Source organism: Myodes glareolus, chromosome 9, assembly GCF_982192425.1.
Source record: "Myodes glareolus chromosome 9, mMyoGla1.1, whole genome shotgun sequence".
Taxonomy (NCBI): Eukaryota; Metazoa; Chordata; class Mammalia; order Rodentia; family Cricetidae; genus Myodes; species Myodes glareolus.
Genome location: NC_142034.1, coordinates 96,755,390 through 96,777,177, shown reverse-complemented (window position 1 = coordinate 96,777,177; position 21,788 = coordinate 96,755,390). Strand labels below are relative to the sequence as shown.

Sequence of the window (21,788 nt, the reverse complement as noted above, 5' to 3'; positions counted from 1 at the left end):
TATTCCTCCATTTCTGCCTTCCAGTGCCTACCTGGCTTTTTTATGGGTTCTAGGGATCCAAGCTCCATGCCTAACACTTGCCTTCAGCAAGCTCTTTATTACTGAGCTATCTCCCCAGCTCTAACTCTTTATCATTTTCTATGATCCTTCTAATTTCATTTCCATTAATTTCTCTCGAAAGACGAATATTTTGGTTATAAAAATAATGAGCCAGATGATGATGGTATACGCCTTTAATCCCAGCACTCGGGAGGCAGAGGCAGGTGGATCTCTGTGAGTTTCAGGCCAGCCTGGTCTACAAGAGCTAATTCCAAGACAGGCTCGAAAGCTACAGAGAAACCCTGTCTCGAAAACAAACAAGCAAACAAACAAAAAAAAGTAATGAATACTTTCCGTAAAACATTGATGCAATACATTAGTTTTCAAAAATTAGGTAAAGCTAGACCCTGAAAGATCCACTTGTCTTTGTAGAACTATGCTTTTTGTGAAGGTTTTTCTCAGAAAAGATACAAACACAGAGTTGATAAGGAAAAACTGAGTGACTTTATAGATTTCTAGATGCTAAGTTCTAAATATACTTTAAGTAGCTTTTTGTTAAAGCTGACAAATCTACTCTGATGTTATTTGGTGCCTTAAGTGTAATAGTCATTTTTGTGTTGTATTCTAATTTTTTTGTCTATCAGATATTTTTAAAAAGGGTTTTTTTTTTTGACTAGAGTTATTTGAGGTCTGTCATATTTTTGATGGCTCTATATTATTTCAATATAGCACTGTGACAGTGTTTAATTAGGCCATCTTTTATAGGCATTTACAATTTTCATTAATCGGGGTGATACTTAACCTTGTGTATACATTATAGCACATCTTTGTCTGGTTACTTCCTTAGCAATGGGTTAAAGGAAGTGGGTCTACAGAGCCAAAGGAATGTGTATTTTGGGTTTAAATACCCAGTGCCTCGAAGAAGAAAAGAAAGGAAGAGAGGAAAGGAAAATGAAGTGCAGTTGGTGATGGTGGTACCTTCGTATAATCTCATTATTCTAGAGGCAGACTTGAGGACAGCCTGGGTTGCTGAGCAGACATTGTCTCAACCCCTATCCTCACAACCAGAGTGCACATTTCTTTTGATAGAGGTTCTTTCCCAAGTCTGGAAGTTTGTCTTTCAAACATTACTGTAAGCTGTACTTTTACCATACACTTGAGAGTACTTTTCTTATATACCACCAACAACCATGGTGATTATTTTTCTGTATTATCTATACTGACAGGTGAAAAGCATCTGTTTTATTTTGATGACTTTGATCAATGAACTAAAGCTTTAGAAACGGATTTATTGAGCTGGGCATGGTGACATTTGGCTATAATTCTGGCACTTGGGATGTGGAAGGCGGGATTAGCCCATCATAGACTGCATGAGACCCTGTCTTAGAATAACAAAACTAATCAAACAAAAGTCAAGCTTTTATTAAGATAGAATTCATATATTATTTAATCATTTTCTTATACGCTGCTCAGATAAGTGGCATTGTGTCACCATGGCCTTGGTCAGTTTGGAACATTTTCATTATCCTAAAAGGAAACACTATACCATTAACAGCTACTCTCCAATTTTTAGGAATTCTCGTTTCTAGCCAATTCCGGGTCTGTGTTCTGCTCCTATTCATTCATGAACATAAAACAAAAATGGAATCATACATTGTATGTATGTTTTTTTTTCTGCCTGGCTTCTTTCACTGACTGAGTTAAAGTTTTCAAAGTTTACATTGTAGCATGTGTCATCTTTTAATGGTGAGAAAAATATTCCAGTTTGAATAGACCATATTTTAGTCTTCCCTTGAACACTTGAGTTTTTGTGTTTCTGGCTGTTATAAATAATACTCCTGTGAACTTTTATTTTTTACATATTTGTATATGAACATGTCCTTTTAATTATCTTGGATATGTGCCCAGGAGTGCAGTTACAGAGTGATATACTATTGTTGTTGAGGAACTGCCAGATGGTTTCCCAGCATTTAGATTCTTGCCAGTGATGTGTCCAGTTCTCCACATCCTCCTCCTCTGACCAGTGCTATTGTTTAGAATCTGTATTCTTATTAATAACCACCTTGGTGGGTTGTATGCTATACTCTGTGACTTTGATTTATATTTTTCTCTTCCTCCCCACCTCCCTCTCTTCCCTTTCTCCCTCCCGAGACAGGGTCTTGAACTCTCTGTAAACCAGGCTGGACTCAAACTCATGGAGATCCCACCTACCTCTGCCCCCTGAGTGCTGGGATTATAGATGTGCACCACCATGCCCGATTTGATTGACATTTTTGTAATAGCTAGTGATGCTTAATGTCTGAATTGGTGGGTTTTTGTTGTTGTTGTTGTTGTTGTTTTGAGAAATATCTAGTCAGATCCTTTTATTAAGTGTAAGAGTTCGTGGGGTTTTTTTTCCTTAATGTTTTGGATTCCAGCTGGGTATTAGACCTATGATTTACAACTAATTCTCCCATTCTTTTGGGGTTTCTTTGTTGTTTGTTTGATTGTTTAGTGTTTTGTTTTTTGGTTTTTTTGAGACAGGGTTTCTCTGTGTAGTCTTGACTGTCCTCGAACTCACAGAGATCTACCTACCTGCCTCTTTCTCCCTAGTGCTGGGATTAAAGGCTTGTGGCACCACTGTTTGTCTTAATTTGTTCCATTCTTTAGGCTGAGTTTTATTTTATTTTAGTTTGTTTTTCTTGACGTGTGTATATGCATGTGGTGTGTGTGCACATGTGCATATATGTCTGCTCCTACCCGTGGAAAACTGCAACTGATATCAGTAAGGATATCTTACTGATATCTTCTTTGAGTTCTCTACCTTATTCTTTTTGAGGCAGGGTCTTTGGATCAAACCCATAGCCTGTTGATATGGCTAATATTTTTAGCCAGTTTGAACTGGGGTCCCTTGTCTCCACCTTCTGAGGCAGGAATTACAGTGAGCTGCCACAGCCACCCAGTATTGTGTGTTAAATATCTAAGCTTCAGTCTTCTGGTTGTGTGGCAAGTGCTTTAAATATAATGCCATGTTTCCAGCCCTCCTTTGTTTTTGAGACAGTAGTGTCTTACTCTGTTGCTCAGGCGACCCTGGAACTCAATTTGTAACCAAGGCAGGCCTTGACCTTACTGTAATCCTCTTGCCTCAGCCTCTTGAGCACTAGGAGTACAGATGTAAATCATTATGCTTAGATGAAGAAAGCTTTCTGGGGCTGGAGAGATGGCTCAGAGGTTAAGAGCATTGCCTGCTCTTCCAAAGGTCCTGAGTTCAATTCCCAGCAACGACATGGTGGCTCACAACCAACTGTAATGGGGTCTGGTGCCCTCTTCTGGCCTGCAGGCATACACACAGACAGAATATTGTGTACATAATAAATAAATAAATATTAAAAAAGAAAGCTTTCTTATTTCAATATTGTTAAAAAATCATTTTTTCTAGTTTACCCCCTTAAAACCCCGCTTTATCCCATGTGTAGTTTAGAAGTGTGGGGAACATAGGGTTCAAAAGTTGTTCTCCCACCCTCAACTTGGACCCTCTCCTTTATCTTAAACTACCATGTGCACATAAGTCTACTTCCGAACTTTTAAAAGTCTATAGATTGGGGCTAGAGAGATGGCTCAGCAACGAAGAGCACATACATACTGCTCTTGCAGGAGGACCTGAGTTCAGTTCTCAGCATCAACATGGCAGCTCACAACCTCCTGTAACAACAGCTCCAAGGATCTTAACCCGTTTCTGAACTACACAGGCTTTGCATTCATGTGTACATGCCCTTTCCCCACATAAGTAAAAAGAAAAAATTTAAAATATCTAACTAGACTATTTCTTAGTATATGACCATGTAGTTTTCCCTCTCCTCCTTTTGAGACAGGCTCTCAGTATATTGCTGACTGGGCGGGAACTTGCTATGTAGACCAGACTGGCCTTGAACTCACAGAGATCTGCCATCCTCTGTATCCTGAGTGCTGGAATTAAAGACATTTATCACCACATCCTTTAATTTTTTGAAATAAAAAGTTAAAAATGTGTGTGCTTTAACTTTATTAGTATGTATATATATACATATATATATACATATGTGTATATATGTATAGTACACACAGATGTGTAGTGTTTGTACACGCCTGGATCCTCTGGGATTAGAGTTAGGCTTTTATGAGCAGCCACATGCACACTAGAACTCAACCCCCTGTCCTCTAGAAGAACAGTCAGTGCTATTAGATGCAAAGCCATTTCTCTAATGCCCCCTTCCATTTTTAATTGTTTTTCAAACATTTTTCTAAACTATCCTGAAAATCGTGTAAAATATGTGGATTACTTTTGAGAAACAACACTTGTGTCATGTTCTTTTTAAAATTTTATTGTTGTGTGTGTGGGTGAAGTTTCATGCAAGTATATTTATATACTATCTCATGATGTCTATGTGGAGGTCAGATGGCAACTTGGAAGATGATTTGAACTTAGGTACTTCTACTTAAGACAGGTATCTTCCCCTACTGAGCCATCTTGCCAGCCCTATTTTGTGCTTTAACGGGACAGTCCTCCGTTTATTCTCGGTGCCTACCTGGGCAGTAGGGACTAGATGTGTACGCTGAAAGAGCTTCTGAAGAGTGCTTTTGACAGATCCTAGACCCACCTGCAGCCCCTGTTGCTCCTTCAACGCCAGCCTGGGAGAAGCAGTTAAATTTGCCCCTCGGTTCCTAGGAACTTTGTAAAAATTGAACCAGCCAGTGCTGGGGTGGTGGCTCAGTTAGTAAACTTGAGTTTAGATACCAAGGACCCACATTTTAACAAGCCATGTTTAACCCCAGTGTTGATGGGGCGAACAGGGGGCTCCCTGGAATTCACTAGCCAGGCAATCTACCTGAAACCATAGCTTCAGGTTCAGTGAATAATGTGTCTCATTAGATAAAGTAGAAAACACCCAGGGTCAACCTGGCTTCCATACACACATGTGAACACATACACACTTAATATTTTTGTAACTTTTCCTCCCAATTGTGAATACATAGTTATGGTTCTTTTAATAAATATTTTTAGTTGGGGCTGGAGAGATGATTTGGTGGTTGAGAACACTTGTTTTTCTTAAGAGAGGATGCAGATTTGATGTAGCACCCCACAGCAGTTCACAACTCCAGTGTATTCTTCTGACCTTTGTAGACACCAAGTATGTGTGCACATGGTGCAGATATACATGCAGGCAAAACACTCACATGTAAAATGAATAAACCTAATTTATAAATTTTACTTTTAATTGTTATATTTGTATATATGGAGGTCAGAACAACTTGTATGTTCTCTCCTCCCACCATGTGGGTACTGCGGTTCTAAAGCAGGTCATCAGGCTTGGCAGCAAGTTCTTTACCACCGAGCTATCTCACCAGTTACAATGATTCTTACATTAAAATAAAATAGAGAAGATAAATGACTATAATTGGGAACATCAGAGTATTTTGAAAGATCAGAAATTCTTGATCTGTGCTTGATAGTGCCTATTATAAACACTGTATGTATCTTTTTTGGTAATTCTGTATATGTGTCAAGATGTTTGTAATTTGTAAAAAAAAAAAAAAAAAGACCCCACAGGCCTCATTTTATTTTTCCTGTAGTTGAGAGTTACACCAGGCAAATTTGCTTCAGACAGAGAAAAACAGACCAACTCAGTTTCTGGAGTTTGTAGCAGATTGCCAATTATTTTTTGGGAAAAAAAAATTCTTACAAGTGGCCAGATGTGTTGCACAGGCCTTTAATCCCAGCTCTTGGGAAGCAAAGACAGGTGAATTTCTGAGTTTGAGGCCATCCTGGTCTACAGAACGAGTTTCAGGTCAGCCAGGGCTACACAGAGAAATTCTGTCTTGAAAAAAATCAAAAAAAAAAAAAAGAATCTTATAAGTAGAAATTTTAATGAAAGACAAAATATTTCTTTCTTAAAATTAGAAAGCATTTTAAACATACTCGATGTTGTGTTTCCAGTAAGTGTATCATGCCTTTCTAAAGGCGATGACCACAGTGAAATCAAAGTGCATGTGTTACCCTCTGAGTGTGCTTCAATGAAATGTTGTCAGTGCAAGGTGGTACAGAGACACACCACCGAACAGAAGCTACCTCTGATCCTTAGCTATGTGCTACAGTGCACCAAGGCAGTCTTTCATTAGGTTGAACCATATGAAATTGCCAACATTTCCCTCCTTGGGACCTACATAAGCAGTGGCATCTTGTGGGTCAGCTGATACTAATGGTGCTTATGGTTGCGTGGATTGAGTTTGTGTTGCTGCAGCCCAGAGCCTGTGTCAATTTTGTTGTTGTTGTCATTGGATGATGATTGTATTCAAGTGAACTTGAATCAGCTTTTCATCTGAGTTAAACTCATCTTGTGTTTGGGATCTTCTCAAAGTTTTTGGTGGATTAAAGAAAACTATTCCAGTTCTTTTGACCATGTTATTCATGAGCTTTCCTAATAATTAGAGTGAATCAAAACTCTAAACACTTAATAAGATATTTTGTTACTTTGTTTTATTTTAGTCCCAGTTGCAAACATCAGTGGGAATTGTACCCACACAAGCAATTGCAACAGGCCCCACAGCAGACCCTGAAAAGCGCAAACTGATACAGCAGCAGCTGGTTCTACTGCTTCATGCCCACAAATGTCAGAGACGAGAGCAAGCAAATGGAGAGGTTCGGGCCTGCTCTCTTCCACACTGTCGAACCATGAAAAATGTTTTGAATCATATGACGCATTGTCAGGCTGGGAAAGCCTGCCAAGGTAAGTGCCCTTCTCTGAACCTAGTGGCTGTTTGTTAGGGTGAAATTTGCCTTTATTATTTTTAGCAGCTTTAGTGGTTGGAAGCCTACATGGCATAGGTGCTAGCCTCCTTTTGGCGTGACCCAGAATATGTTGTTCCCACAGTTCCCATATCTGACCGTCAACTGTCCCTGAAAAACTCACCTGCTGAGGAGGCAGGTGATTTGGTGTTCTGATGCTCTGAGCTGCCCCTGAATGAGGCAATACCCTCAGTTTGTTATTTTTCTTCTTCCTTTCATGAAGGACTTCTCTGTCACTTCTTGAGTACTCCTTGTTAATGTCTATGTTGTTGTCTAGGGCGGTAATTCACACAGGCAGGCACAACTTTCCTGGTACCCCCAGCATCTGTCTTGTGTTTGTTTCATGGATTCAGGCTATCAGTAGCTCCTCTGCCCTCTCTATCTTGAGACTGCTCTAATGGTACCTAAGTTATCATCCCTAGGGAGGGGGAAAATCAGGCACATGCATCTTGTGCTATCCTTTTTTTTAAATTTTTATTCATTTATTTTGTTACTGTACACCTCAGTTTCACTGAAGGAAGTGTTTCCTGTTAATAGCCATGCTTTCTTGTACTCTTTCTTCTCTTACTTCTTGTGTTCATAAACCTTGGGGAAAATAGCTCCCTGGTCTCCCTCTATACCATGTTATCATTGTGAATCCCTGGAATAACTCTGATCATGATGGAAACATAGAACAGGGGAGGTTAGACTTTAGAGCATGAGAACTGGATATATTCGGTATCAGTTACTCTCTCCGAGTACTTACTAAGTACCCCGGTGTCCTTTCAGAATTCCTACAGACTTCTTATTGACTTCTCTGTCTCTCTTTCTTCAGTGGTAGTTCTTAGCTGGTTTCATCCTTAAATATAATTTAATGTTTTTATTTTTAATAGTGGCATTGTAGATCTCTGTTCTGTCTTCCATTGTAGGTGCTCAGTATTTCAGAGGTTGATAGCTTTTGTTCTGTTTTGTGGGCGGAACCTTAATCACCCATCATTCATAACATTGCTTCTATGGGAAGTTTTTGGCTGGAATTACTGACAGTCAACTTACAAACTTTTTGGATAGCCTGTTTGTAAGTTAAGGACTGCCTGTACTGTATTATGGTTACACTTGTTACCATTGTTTTTTAATGGAATCTGGCATTATAATTTAGGTGTAATTGAAGTGTGACGATTTGGATAGAAAAATAACATCTCGTTGTTTTTCTGGTCATAGTTGCCCATTGTGCATCTTCACGACAAATCATCTCTCATTGGAAGAACTGCACACGACATGACTGTCCTGTTTGCCTCCCTTTGAAAAATGCCAGTGACAAGCGAAACCAACAAAGTAAGTGAGCACGGGGCAGAGAAGCTTGGAGATGAGAATAGAAACTGTTCTTAAGAGAATGCTGAGAGTAGGTAGGTAGTGGGCAAGGGTCACCAGCATAACATGCTGGGTGAGGTAGGGCTAGCAGTGACTTAGGTGCAGCCAAGCTCAGAGGGTAGATGGGCTTCCAGTGAACTTTGTGAATAGCCATGGCCATAGTGGGCTTTCATTTACCTCCATCAAACTGCACACATGGACTCGAAGGCGTGCCAAAACAGCAAGGTCACTTCCATCAAATAGTTATCAGGAAGATTTGGTATTTTCTGACAGATACTTAGTATGAAGATTTGAGTGTCAGCTCACCTACAATAACAGTGACATCATGGGGGCAATAGAGGGGAATTTTTTGTGAAGAGCCTTTTAGTGTTAAGAGCCTGGTAAAGGTTTGCTTATGTAGTTCCCATACCAGCTGGCGTAACAGCTTATTGAGGTTTAGGCTGGGAATCTTAGACTCAGGGTTGATACATTCTGCTCATCCCCATCATTTTGTTGTCTTCTGAATCATCTGTGTAGTCTTTGATGTGACCAGTTCTGTACTGGCTGCTCTTCACTGCATCTGGCCCTTGGATCCCTGTTGTTTTTAGACCCCTGGCTTTCTGCTCTTTTTAGGCATCAGAGCATTGAGAGGGAAATGAACACCTTTCCCCAGTTTTAATACTTTTTGCTGTCATTTCATAGGCTAAATTGTGGTCTTTGGCTATGCTCCCCATTTGGATGTCTAGGAGGTGCCCTTGGGTCTATGTCATCCTCTAGTTGGAGGCATGCACTCCTAGTGATCTTTCAGGATGGCACAGTCTTTCTCATCTTTCATCATCCCTACTTCCTGATGTTCTAAGTGTTCCTCACTTAGACCATCTTCTTGAACATCTTCAGAGGTTCCCCTTCTGCCAGGTGCATATGTGCGACTTTCTTCCTTACTGGCTACACATGGCAGTCACTCTATCTTAAGAGTGCCATGGAGTGGAGTGCCATTGCTTACTGTTTGATCTCCTCTTCCGAATCTAGCTTTCCTTCCTATAAACTGCCTCACACTTCACAGCATACACCATTGAGAAAAGAGGCGGGGGTTGGGATTTGGGGCCTTCTTCCCATACAGAGACACCACAATTAAGTTTCTTTGAATCAGTTAAATTGTTCATTGAGTGTAGGTGTGTGTGGGGGCACTCACTTGCCACAGCTTGTGCTAGGTCAGAGAACAACCTTGAATGTTGGTCCTTCCAATTTGTTAGAGACAAGGTCTCTATTACTTGTGTGGACTTTAAGCCTCTAGGTATCCTTCTTGCCTCCACTTTCCATTTCCTATAGGAGCACTGAAATTCCATGCGTGTTACCACCATGCCTGACTTTACATGGGCTTGGGAATTTGAATGCAGGTCTTCTGCTTGCATGGCAAGTGCTTTAACAACTGAGCCATCTTCTTAACTCCTGAATTTTTAGTATATAATTTTCTTGGACATCTCTTACATAAAATGAATTTCTGGGGTAGTGGGTCTTAACCTATATATTTGAGATAACAGATGTAGTGAAATAAAGTCTGTTTTTCCTTCAACTTACTGTAAACCCCACCCACAATGGCAGTGGTGAAATTTCTTGTGCTTTAGGATAGTTTTTAGAAATAGGCTCTTGATGTGCCAAAAGATTCATTGTTGAGTTTGTACTTATATGACATTAATTCCACGAAAATGAGCTAGGATTTCATTCTTAACTTTTAATTTAGAGGTGTGCCTAGTATGGGCTCCTTTGAGCTTAATATGTACATACTGGTATGAAAATTGTAAACCTTTGTGATTTTCTCCTTTTAAGAAATACTTATGTGGTTTTTATGCAAGAGGAGAAGAAAAGGAAAGAAATGTGTGGTTTGTTTTTCTTAACATCCTTATAACTGTCTAAGTGTGAAAATTGATTCAGTGCATGCTTTCTCAAGTGGTAAACCACAGTATTTCTGCTAGTCATAATGTGAGATGTTACCGGGGGGTGGGAATTGATGATAAAAAGTCACAGGGAGTCATGACATGGTCTCTGTACAAGGTTTTGGTGTTTTTTAGGGGGACACTTTGTAAAAACTTAAATGCTTTTTAAATTTTTAATTATTGTGTGTTTGTATGACCATGCGTCTGCTTTTATATGAGCCTGTGGAGACCAGAGGTCATTTGGTGTCTCCCTGTAATCACTGTCTACCTTGGCTTGTTTGTTTGTTTTGACATAATCTCTCACTGAGCCTGGATCTCATGGTTTGGGCTAGATTGATTGGCCAATGAGCCCCTAGAATCTGTCCCTCTTTTGCCTCTTCAGCATCACAGTTATGGGCACATAGTACCACCATAATTGGATTTTTTTTTTTATGTGACTGTTGGAGATCTGAACTCAGCCCCTCAGATTTGATTGAGCAAGAGACACTTTTCCTACTGAACCATTTCTTGCTTCTTAAATTACTTTCCAATTTTGAATGTAGATGTGTGAGTGTAGAATTGTTTCATGTCATCAATGAGAATGTTTTAGCAATCTTCTTTTTTAAGAAAATTGTGTTTATGGTATATGGATCCTAGTTTAGGAACTAGAGAAAAATATGAACGCTTCAGTATTATCAGTTTGAGTTCTAGGGACTGAAATATATACATTAACATTGGTGTGGTTGGGCCTTCTAGTAATCTATAAGCTGAAGTAGGAGGATTATGGATTCTGGGCCAGCTTAAGAGTATATTGCTAGACCATGTCCCACTCAGAAAAATAATAAGAACAACAAAAAAACCCACCATTGTTAAGTTAATTTGTGCTTATTTGATGTTAATTCAGTGAACAATGAGCTTCAGTTTCATTCTTATCTTTTAATTTAGAAAAGTAACTTTTCTGGGAATTTGCATGTTTACTGCTCTATCATATTTTTTAAAAGTGGTAATGTTCTCTCCTAAAGGACCAAGTATAGGCATGAAGTACTCTTTATAGTCCTTATGGGGATAATCAGAATATGCCTAGATTACTTCATAGAGAAAAGTAAGGCTCATGTTTACCCAGGGTAAACAAAATTACAGTGAAGTAGCGTCCTAGAGGGCCTCCATATAGCCTGTCCGTTAATAAAGATGACTGCATGTGGTGGTTTGAATAAGAATGACTCCATAGGTTCATATATTTGAATGTTTAGTCCTCAGGGAGTAGCCCCTTTGAAAGGAGTAGGAGGTGTGGCTTTGTTGGATTAAGTGTTGCCTTGTTGGAAGAAGTATGTCGCTGGGGGGTGGGCTTTGAGGTCTCAAGCCAGGCCCAATGTCTCTTCCTGCTGCCTGTGGATCTAGATGTGGAACTCTCAGCCACTTCTGCCTGCTTGCTACCATGAGGATAATGGACTAAACCTCTGAAACTATAAGCAAGCCTCCAGTTAAATGCTTCCCTTTGTAAGAGTTACTGTGGTAATGGTGTCTCTTCATAGCAATAGAGCAGTGACTTAAATACTGGGCTTAGAGATACCTATGCCAGCAGCTCAGGTAGGCTATGCAAAGCTTCTAAAGACCATAGGCTGTGCCGAGGCTTACTCTATGGAGTTAACCGCATGGTATACCAAAGCCCTTCTGAATACACATCTATAGATACCAGTGTCCTCTCCTTAGTAGGCACATTTTCCACACTCTCAAACTGCTGTGATTTATGTATCTACTGATAGAATCTTGGAGACTTGCCTAAGACATTAACATGATGTTACTTGAAATGAAACCCATATTGTTTGTTGCTTTGGGATTTTTTTCTGTTTTATAAAATATGATGAGTTACCTGCCTATCAGAAATATTTGTTCAGATAGAAGAGCTTTTCAATCATCAATCCTGGCATTTGACCTCCAGTAGGTTCTGTGTGACATGTATTCGAGGTCCCCCATGTTGGAACCCACGAGTCTCTTATTACTCACAGTTGGATATACAGACATGCTGCATACATGCTTCTTTCCAGGTTGCTTGTTAAAAATGTGAAAATCTGGATCCCATCTAGGCTTCATGTATTAGAATCTGTATTTTTAACAATTTTTCCAGTATTCGGTGTGTATATTAAAATCTGGGATGTGGCTACTTGGGATGCCTACAAGGGCCAGGTCGTGTAGGGAAGGATAGAAATATTTTCTGAGAAAGATCCTGGCTTTTCCACCTGAACCTACAGGGTTTTAGACCTGTCCTCCAGGACTGCTCCAGCCCCAGACTTGGACTGAGACACAGAACAACAGTTCCCAGTGACTATGACAGTAGTCTTCTAGCTTGTTGTTCCAGTGTCTTCATTTCCTTGACCCTTACTTCTTGGGGTTACTCATTGTTTCATTTCTAGGCACATATTGGATTGCTTCAAATAATTTTGTTGTTGTTGTTGTTGTTGTTGTATTGAGCTAAAATCGATTTCAAAATTTCGTCTCATACAGTACATACTAGATTCTGCCTGACCAGGTTCTCAGTTCCACTTGATAGCCCATAACGATGGTAGAGATTGGGTTGAGGAGATAGGGCCTTGGATGGCTTCACAGAGTGAGAGAGCTATGAGCTCACTGTCTCAGCCTTGATGAGAACAGCTGCTCCTTGCCCTCCTATGTGTCTTGACTTCTGAGGAAACTCACCTTTGAGAACTTGGGCCCTCCAGTCTTCTATTTGTTCCTGTGCCTTGCATTATGAACAGGGAGAGGCTGATGAGGTAGTCCCTTCCACTTGGCAGAGATGTGCACAGATCAGAATGAGCCTAGCACTGGTGTTTCTGTAGTAATCTAAGAGTGAGTGGAGTAATGGTCTAGCTTGCATTGTGATTTGTCTTCTTCCACTATGACAGGGCTTGACATTTAATTTGTGTCAGTTTTCATTGAATTTCCAAACTGAGTCAGTTTTATTGAAAATTATTAGAGCTTGAAGTTTGCTGTTTAATTGAGTGTTTTAAGTTGGTAATATACACTTCAGAGGGAAGAGACTGCCTTATCCCTGTTCAAATATTGGTAGGCAAGTCTTACACAGAACCCATAATAAATTTGGCCTTTTGGTTCTTAATCTATGACTTGCTGCTTTAGCTACAACAGAAAAGGAGTAGTGAGGCAGAGAAGTTATTGAGCGTGCATTAGGAAAGGCAAAGACATGCCAGATACCGTGACTCTTGCCTATAATCTCAGCTCTCAGGCAGCTGAAACAGGTTTGTCATGAACTTGAGGCTACCGTGGGTTACACAGTGAATTATAGGCCAGCTAGAGCTACATAACAAAACTGTTTACTACCCCCTCAAACAAATCAAAACCACAACAAAGGAAAAAAGCTCTGAAATATGTGTCTGGGTTTAGGCACAACACCTGATAATCCAAGATAGCATATTGGGACTCCTTGGGGTATAATAGGATATCCAAGGGACTAGTGGCATTTGTAATCACAGCATTAAACTTTAAAAGGGACAAGACCATGAAGATAATCTTCAATAACATGTCTGATTGAAGAGTGTAGGAAGGCTGTCAGAAATGCAAGTAGGTAAGCATTGCTGCCTTTAATGCTTTATTCATTCTTGTTCATCCTAAAGGTGCCCCGAGCGAGAGGCAGATGACCATAGATCCCCTGCACTGTGCACTGTGCCACTGAGCCCTCCCAGTACAACTACTCCGTGGTTAGGAGTAGGTGAAGAATAGACTCTGAGTCTTACAGAGTCTCAACTTCCAGCGATGTTTAGGAAAGATGAGATAAACAAGATTTTCTCTGGTCTAGGTTTCAAGCTGTGTTTTGGTGTGCATTGAATGGTTATTAGATCACTTTTGTTTTTCCCAGCAGTTCTAAGCTTATAGACTATGTACTAACCACTGTACCAGGAAGCCTAGTAGGGTGTAGTGTGAATGCTGGAAGTATGAATGCCTAATAATAAACAGACCCAGTGGGCACTGTGGGAATTAAGAGAAGGATATGGAACACTGGTGGCCACTTTTATATGACTCTGCTCTTAGCCCATCACCCCCTAGGAGTTAGTGCTTTTCATACAGTAGCATTGTTTGAAGCTCTTGTTGAGCTGTGTGTCAGTGTCAAGTCTGTTGTTCATAGTTTCCTTTTTCTTGGTTATGAATTGTTGAAAATGTCAAGTTCCATATGTCTGCCTGTTTTCTGCTAGACATATTTTGTTTCAAAATGAAAATAGTATTTTTGTTTAGAAAGCGTGTTTTTAATGTAAACAGAAAATAGTTTATATGTTAATAGCACCTATGAGAGGCTCTAGTGAATGAGACTGTTTACCCCATATATAAACCTGATTTATCTTAGGGTGGGTATTTTGTCCAAATATTGACATTTTGGATTGTGCAGATGAAATAATATAGTAAGGAAAGTCATTAAAACACAGCCTTCACTTAGGAAGGGAGGCCACATAGACACTGTTTCTTCAGATCCTGGAATAATTCACTCACTGTCTATTCTTTATGTCTAATGTGAGAGGAAAGTAAACTGTTCGAGACTGAGGTTGAGCACCTTAGTATGTGAGAAGACATAAGTGGAGAGAGAGAGGTGGGCATGGTAGGGAAAGGAAAAAGAGGAGGAGAATAAATATCTTGAAGGAGAGTCCTATGAATTTTGTCTTACAAGAGAACACTGGGTGATTATTTTCTTTTTCAGTGTCATAACTCTTTGAAAAATTACCATGCAAGTTGAGGAAATATGATGGGTACATGCTTATAGTTTCAAGGACTTAAATATTTAATATACTTTTAAAGATTTTATACTAGACTATTTCACCTGTACTCGTTGTCAAGGTGTACCTTGGGAATTGTATTTTATTTATAATGATGAGATGTTTGCTGTTTTGTTTCTAATGAATGCTATGAGTTTGAGATCTGACTATCCTTGTTAGAAAAGTTAATAGTATGAAATGGCTAATTACCAGATTTGGTTTTCTTTTTACACATTTCAGTTTAATTAAGTTGTGCTGATAAGCATTTCAGTTGTATATTACACTTGCATAGATGTCAAGTGTAAAAATATTACTAATTGAAAGAAAGGCTTTGTGAATGTTTCATATGTCAGAAGATCATACAATGTCAACTTTATAAGCTTAATGTCTTCGATTTTACATCTGACATGACTCAACTTTGTACAGGTTTAAAATAAAGGACCTCTTAAAGATAAAGAATAAATAGTGTGACAGAAAACCTCTGCCATATAGAATCTCCCCAAATGGGTGGATTGTGTTGGTGCGTAGATGGGTTAGACTTGAAATGACGAGAAAAGTGAGTGAGTATTATAGGTTATGCCATTTCATCTGAAGTCCTTTAGGATGAGTTTCTTATGTGGACAATGTTTTTTCCTTTTAATTTCCTGGGGTTAGAGTGCTCTGCATTCTGCTTGTGGGCTTGGATCAAGGTGGCTGATAGCTACATGAGGCACTTCTAGGTCCTGGATTGCATGGATACTGAGGTGGCATCTAGATAAATTAAAACTCATTTGGAATCTTGAAGCTTCATTCCATCTCTTACTTCTATCCAGGTCTGTCAGTAAATCAAGTGTAGTACAGCGTAGCATGGTGCTCTTGTTAAGAAAAGCTTGTTGCTAATGCTTTCATTATACGAGTGAGTTTAGAGAAATGTCATTTTGTAATTTAGAGAATCACATCATATATTTGTTGAATAAAAATTGTCCACCATGTTTCACCTTTTCTATTCCTCTCAGTTTACAGAGGTGAAAGTACCAAAAGATAGGTGGGGGCAACAGCTTAGGAAGGTTCCTTCCTTCACTTGAGAGGTACTTGTTGGGCCACACAGAATGATGTATTTAGCTTTGTCATACATTTGGCACTCTCCTTGTAACTGACTCTCTGGGTGTCTCTAGATTTTAATACATACTAATTTGTTACTAAGTGATCTCTTTTCAGTTTTTTTATGTTCTGTTGCTTTTAAACATAAAAGAAGGTATATTTCAGATTTTTGTTCCTTAACTCCTGCTAGACAACATAGAGGAATCCAGCACATTAAAGCTTCCCAAACATTCCTAGTCTTTGAAAGACATATTCGCCTCACTTTATTTACAATTCATTTGTGCGCATCTCCCTTTTACTTACCTTCTTTGCTTGTCTGTCTGTTTGTTCTTCTAGCCATCCTGGGATCTCCAGCTAGTGGAATTCAAAACACAATTGGTTCTGTTGGTGCAGGGCAACAGAATGCCACTTCTTTAAGTAACCCAAATCCCATAGACCCCAGTTCAATGCAGCGGGCCTATGCTGCTCTAGGACTCCCCTACATGAACCAGCCCCAGACGCAACTGCAGCCTCAGGTTCCTGGCCAGCAGCCAGCACAACCTCCAGCCCACCAGCAGATGAGGACTCTCAATGCCCTAGGTAAGTCTAGGAGCATTCAAGAACAACCTTCTCCAGATCAGGGTAAAGATGATGATATTTGTTGGAACCTAAGGTACCTTCAATTTGTGTTTTGACTTCAGATTCATTGCTTTGGATTAATGACCTTCCAGAGAAGCCTGAGGTGTATTTTTGCAGGGCAACAACTACATTTTCAAGTGAAACAATGATTTGCTCTGTGTGTACCACTTTGTTTTGACAGTTTATAAAGGTCATCCTTGTGGCTTAGATTGGAGAATCTAACCTGTGTGAACTCTTTAAGTATACCACTCATTTAAGGACTGCATAAGGTTTTGCTACGTCTTTGTGTTTGTGGTCCTCCCATCATTGGAAGTGACCACGTAGAATCAAGCTGGTTAGCAGTGGACACTCAGCAGCTGCCATCACTTAACATTTTTCCTCTGTTCTTTTAACTGCTGTTGTTCACAGCATGGGTAGTGCTATCAGTGAAGTTGCAATTGGTGGCACTAGTGAGTCATTAAAAAATGACAAGTTAAGGGCTAGGGATATAGCTCAATAGTAAATCACTTGTTTAGTGTACATTAGGCCCCAAATTGATATCCCGTAATACTGAGAGAGGTTAAGAGACGGACCAATTAAAACCACCCGTGTTACTTTTTGGAAAAACACCGAAATGATTATCAATTAATAATGACTGGGAGAATAGGTTGAAACCCTGATACCCAAATTATATCTACTCCCCTCCTTTTTGATAGTATACTTTGGGAATTCTATTAATCTTACTGAGTTACATCTTTTTCTTTAATATGAAGATTATAGACAAACTGGCCTTTCTCTTTTTTCCCCCTAAACTTAGATTTTGTAAGTTTACTTTCTGACAACCCCAGTACACAGGTATGTGCCAGCCAGGCAGGTCAGTGTTGAGAATTTGCCAATAATGAAAAAGAAAAATTGGAAAACTGCAAGTGAGTAGCCATAGAGCACTGTAGCCATAGAGTACATTTGGGCCCTAGCCAGCCTCCATACTGTTGTAGAATATTACTTCAAGGTGTGTTACTTTTGTTTATGCTCTGGAACATTTGTTTAATGATACAAAGTATGTGTTTGATTAAATAAAATTCGCCCACAGTCCGGAGTCTTGAGTCGGCAAGTAGCTGACAGGAAGTTGTAGGGAGGAGCCAGGTGAAAAAGGGTTTATAAGGAGGGGCGAGAAAAAGCACAAGGACTTCTTGAGAGACATAAGGGATGAGCTAGGTGAACTGCTTGCCATTCAGTCTCTCTGGGAAGCAGGATTTTTTGAATCTTGAGGTCTTTAGCAGGACAGAGATTCAGATAAGTTCTCTTCGTAACTTTGAAAGAGTCAGTGCCTGAGGAAACAATTTCCTCTGGTTGCAGCTTTTGTAGCGAAGTTGCAGTTGCTGACTAGGATAGCTATAACATAAAAAGTAGCAACCATTAAAAAAAAGAACAACACCAGTCACATTTTATTTAGACTGTAGAGTAAAAATAGGAAGGAATTGACAGTGACGGTGGAATTTGTTGAACTTAGTCACCACTAACGAAAAATACAGCTTTCTGAGTTTCTGTCTTGCTTTATCTTGGTATCCTTCATGTGAATTCTTTATGTGGTCACTTGCTTATCCATTATTGGAAACTGGAATTGTGTATATAATGTCAGCATTAATTTCATTTTTCTTTGTTTTTAAAGGAAACAACCCAATGAGTATTCCAGCAGGAGGAATAACAACAGATCAGCAACCACCAAACTTGATCTCAGAATCAGCTCTTCCAACTTCCTTGGGGGCCACCAAGTAAGACTGAAGATTCAGACAGCTTGTATCTGCAGAACAACTGGGCATAGAACGGGTGGGGGTTACATAAAATTTGGTATATGGCAGAGAAATCACTTACTGAGGCAGTAGGAATGGATTTTGGCTTCTTTTCCCATTTTTTAAAATTGTGTGTGAGTAAGTGAGAGAATTACATTTATGAGCATGTATGTGTGAACACTCATGCCACAGTGCACAGTGTGAGGGTCGGGACAACTTCTAGGAATTGGTTCTCTTCTTACACCGTGTCCTGGTGATTAAATTTGAGTTGTCAAGGGCCAAAAGAGGGCGTTGGAGTCCCTAGAACCAGAGTGACTAGCAGTTGTGAGCTGTTCAGTGTGGGTGTTGGAAGCTGAAGTCTGGTCCTCTAAAGGCAAAACAAGCCCTCTTAACAGCAGAATCATCTCTCTAGCCTATCTTTCTTTTAAAATGATAAATGTAAAACAGAAGCAATTAAACAGTGTGAATTCTGGTAGATAGATATTACGTTTCTCTTAAACTTTTTAAGTCATATATTGTTGAAGAAGTTGGACTACATTTCATTGATTCACCTGAGTAGCTGGATGAGGTGTTGTTGTTTCCCTCTCTAGTCCACTGATGAATGATGGCTCCAACTCTGGTAACATTGGAAGCCTCAGCACGATACCGACAGCAGCACCTCCTTCCAGCACTGGTGTTCGAAAAGGCTGGCATGAACATGTGACTCAGGACCTGCGGAGCCATCTAGTGCATAAACTGTACGTAACCCTCATCAGTCAGATTCACATTTTGTGACTGAGGGTATTGTTGAGTCTTTGTGGGTGCATAGATGCTTGATTTTGTTTTTCATTTGTATATTCAATCCCAGTTTATAGCTCATAGCTGCTGAAGGTCCCTGCTTGTTTCAGAAAGCCATCCCCACTGTTAAGAGACCTAGGAAGGCTGAATTTCCCACACTCTGGCCCCATTGAATAGTGGCATCAGAGAGCATAGAGATGTGACCTGAAGCCTATCCTCTTTGGTTTTGAGCTCGGGTGTGTTCAATGACTGAGACTAGTTATAGAGTTTCCTACAACTTGGGGGAATTTGGGTTTGGTTACTGACTTGGAGTGAGGTTTACTGATGAGGATGAGTATATATGTTATCACCATACAGTCATTTAACATACAAAAAGTTAATGTTTCAAGCTACCTAAGTTGAAGTGAAGTAAATGAACTGGATTCTTCCTAATTTTGTTCTGCTTATAATGAATAGTTGTAAATAGGGGTTTAGAATCATATTTTTCTTAATATAGCACATATTTGTGTTTGGTGTATAGATTAAAGGTTAATATTGTTTCCCGTATTCATGCACAAGGCAAAGAGAGTTTTCCTTTGACCACCTTGAAAGCAGGTTGATAGAGTATATTGTCCTTTCAGTGTCCAAGCCATCTTCCCAACTCCCGACCCTGCAGCTCTGAAGGATCGCCGCATGGAGAATCTGGTCGCCTATGCTAAGAAAGTGGAGGGAGACATGTATGAGTCTGCTAACAGTAGGGTAAGTTGTGAAACAATTGTTGAGCCTGTAGGTAGGAAGTGATATTTGTTTAGTTAGTTATCCAGAATTAGGACTGTGCTCTAGGAGACTCCTTATCTTGAGGACCTTGAGACATGTCCCAGTAAGGATGAGATTCCTACAGTCTCTTAGGAGGACAGAGGATGCATAAAATAAAGTGTGTCCTTGGGTCACCTTTTTTCACAGTGGGTATTCTTTAGAATTCTTGTATTAAGTTATTGCTAATGTCAGTGGATACCCAAGAGAAAGCGTCAGTTGTGCAGAAAAAATAAATAACAGTATTTAGCACCTTCAATTTGATGTGTCCTATAAAGTCACTAGTTCAATAAAGAGGAAATTAAAGGTTATGCTGGCATCACTGGGAATTTAGAGGGAAAAGTGATTCTTTGGTTTGTCATATGTGTCGGACCTTTATTAATGCACTTAAAATGTACTTACTGATGTAGTACCTGCTTAGTACCCCAAGGCTCTGAGTTTGATCCCCAGCAGCAAAATGTGAATGTGTGAATGAATGAATGAATGAATGAAGAGTTCATTTTCTAGTTAGAACATACAAAACAAATGAGTAGTTCTTCGATTTTTTTTTTGATTCCTTAACATTGAATATTATTCCTTTTAGGATGAGTACTATCATTTATTAGCAGAGAAAATCTATAAAATACAAAAAGAACTAGAAGAAAAACGGAGGTCACGTTTACATAAGCAAGGCATCTTGGGAAACCAGCCAGCTTTGCCAGCTCCGGGGGCTCAGCCCCCTGTGATCCCACCAGCCCAGTCTGTGAGACCTCCAAGTAAGGACTATATTTCTTTTTACCAGCTCTTAGCCTGCTTGCTTAGTTTTCCACTAATCTTTGGGGTATATTTCTAAGAGTGCACAGTTATGATCTCCAAAAGTTTGCACTTGGGAAGCTTTTAGTATGGCTGTGTCCTGTGAGGACACTGATCTTCTATCATGGGAAGGCTTTGCTTTGTTTTATTTGTTTTTGGTTTTCTGAAACAGGGTTGCTCTGTGTAGTCCTAGCTGTCCTGGAACTAACTTTGTAGACCAGACTGGCCTCAGACGTGGAGATCCACCTGCCTCTGCCTCCCGAGTGCATGTGCCACCACTGCCTGGCATGGGAAGGCTTTTTAAAGGGTATTTTGGCAAGTTCTTTTTAAACTTGAGTATATTTCTTTTTTTTTTTTAATTAATTCAAAATTTTTCCCCTTATAGATGGGCCCTTGCCTCTGCAAGTGAATCGCATGCAGGTTTCTCAAGGTATTTAACTATTTATTGTCAAACATGTTTTAGTTTAATTTTTAGTGGTGACAAATCCTCCCCCCATTTTCCCTTTTGTATTCTTTTTTACTCCTTGTCTGCTTTGTTGCTTCTGTGCTTCGTGCGCATTAATTCTGGTTCGTTTCAACCTGTCCTCATGTCTACTGTCTGTTCTGATTTGCCTGTGAGTTCCTCTCTATTGTCTGTTACCCATATGTTCTGTCTTAGAGTGTACTTGGGGAATATATTTCTTTTCTTGTGGATGCTTTTATTAATGAACTATAATAAATGTTTCCAGGGATGAATTCATTTAACCCAATGTCCCTGGGAAACGTCCAGTTGCCACAAGCACCAATGGGACCTCGTGCAGCCTCCCCCATGAACCACTCTGTCCCGATGAACAGCATGGCCTCAGTTCCAGGTGTAAGTGCTTCTCTTCTCAGTCTTTGTTCGGTGTAATGCTCTCTGAGCAGGGATCTCCCATTATTAACTGAGGATTCTAGGGCGTTTATTCCTTTGAATTTGAGCTGTGTTTTATTTCCTTTATTTCTCTTAAACAAGCAAGCAAAACTTTCTGCAATGAGAACTATTTGACTGTTAACTTATTTTTTTATTGGAATAACAAATCTGTAGGAATTAATGTAAAGGGTGGAACAGACAGCTCCTGTTGTGTCTGTTGACTTAAGCTTGACCTGA

General features: G+C 39.7%; 1 protein-coding gene across 3 annotated transcripts in view; it reads left to right on the top strand.

Moving 5' to 3' along the window:
• Crebbp (CREB binding lysine acetyltransferase) overlaps window positions 1-21,788 on the top strand; it is a 131,348-nt gene that overhangs the window by 71,347 nt on the left and 38,213 nt on the right. For 2 of the 3 annotated variants that reach the window (XM_048433064.3, XM_048433060.3), the window contains 9 exons: window positions 6,542-6,782; window positions 8,039-8,152; window positions 16,251-16,493; window positions 18,181-18,283; window positions 18,892-19,038; window positions 19,699-19,816; window positions 20,454-20,625; window positions 21,048-21,092; window positions 21,391-21,515. In XM_048433064.3, coding sequence (XP_048289021.3) covers window positions 6,542-6,782; window positions 8,039-8,152; window positions 16,251-16,493; window positions 18,181-18,283; window positions 18,892-19,038; window positions 19,699-19,816; window positions 20,454-20,625; window positions 21,048-21,092; window positions 21,391-21,515 — 1,308 coding nt within the window. The remainder of the gene's footprint in view (window positions 1-6,541; window positions 6,783-8,038; window positions 8,153-16,250; window positions 16,494-18,180; window positions 18,284-18,891; window positions 19,039-19,698; window positions 19,817-20,453; window positions 20,626-21,047; window positions 21,093-21,390; window positions 21,516-21,788) is intronic. The other variant, XM_048433062.3, reaches the window with a different exon arrangement.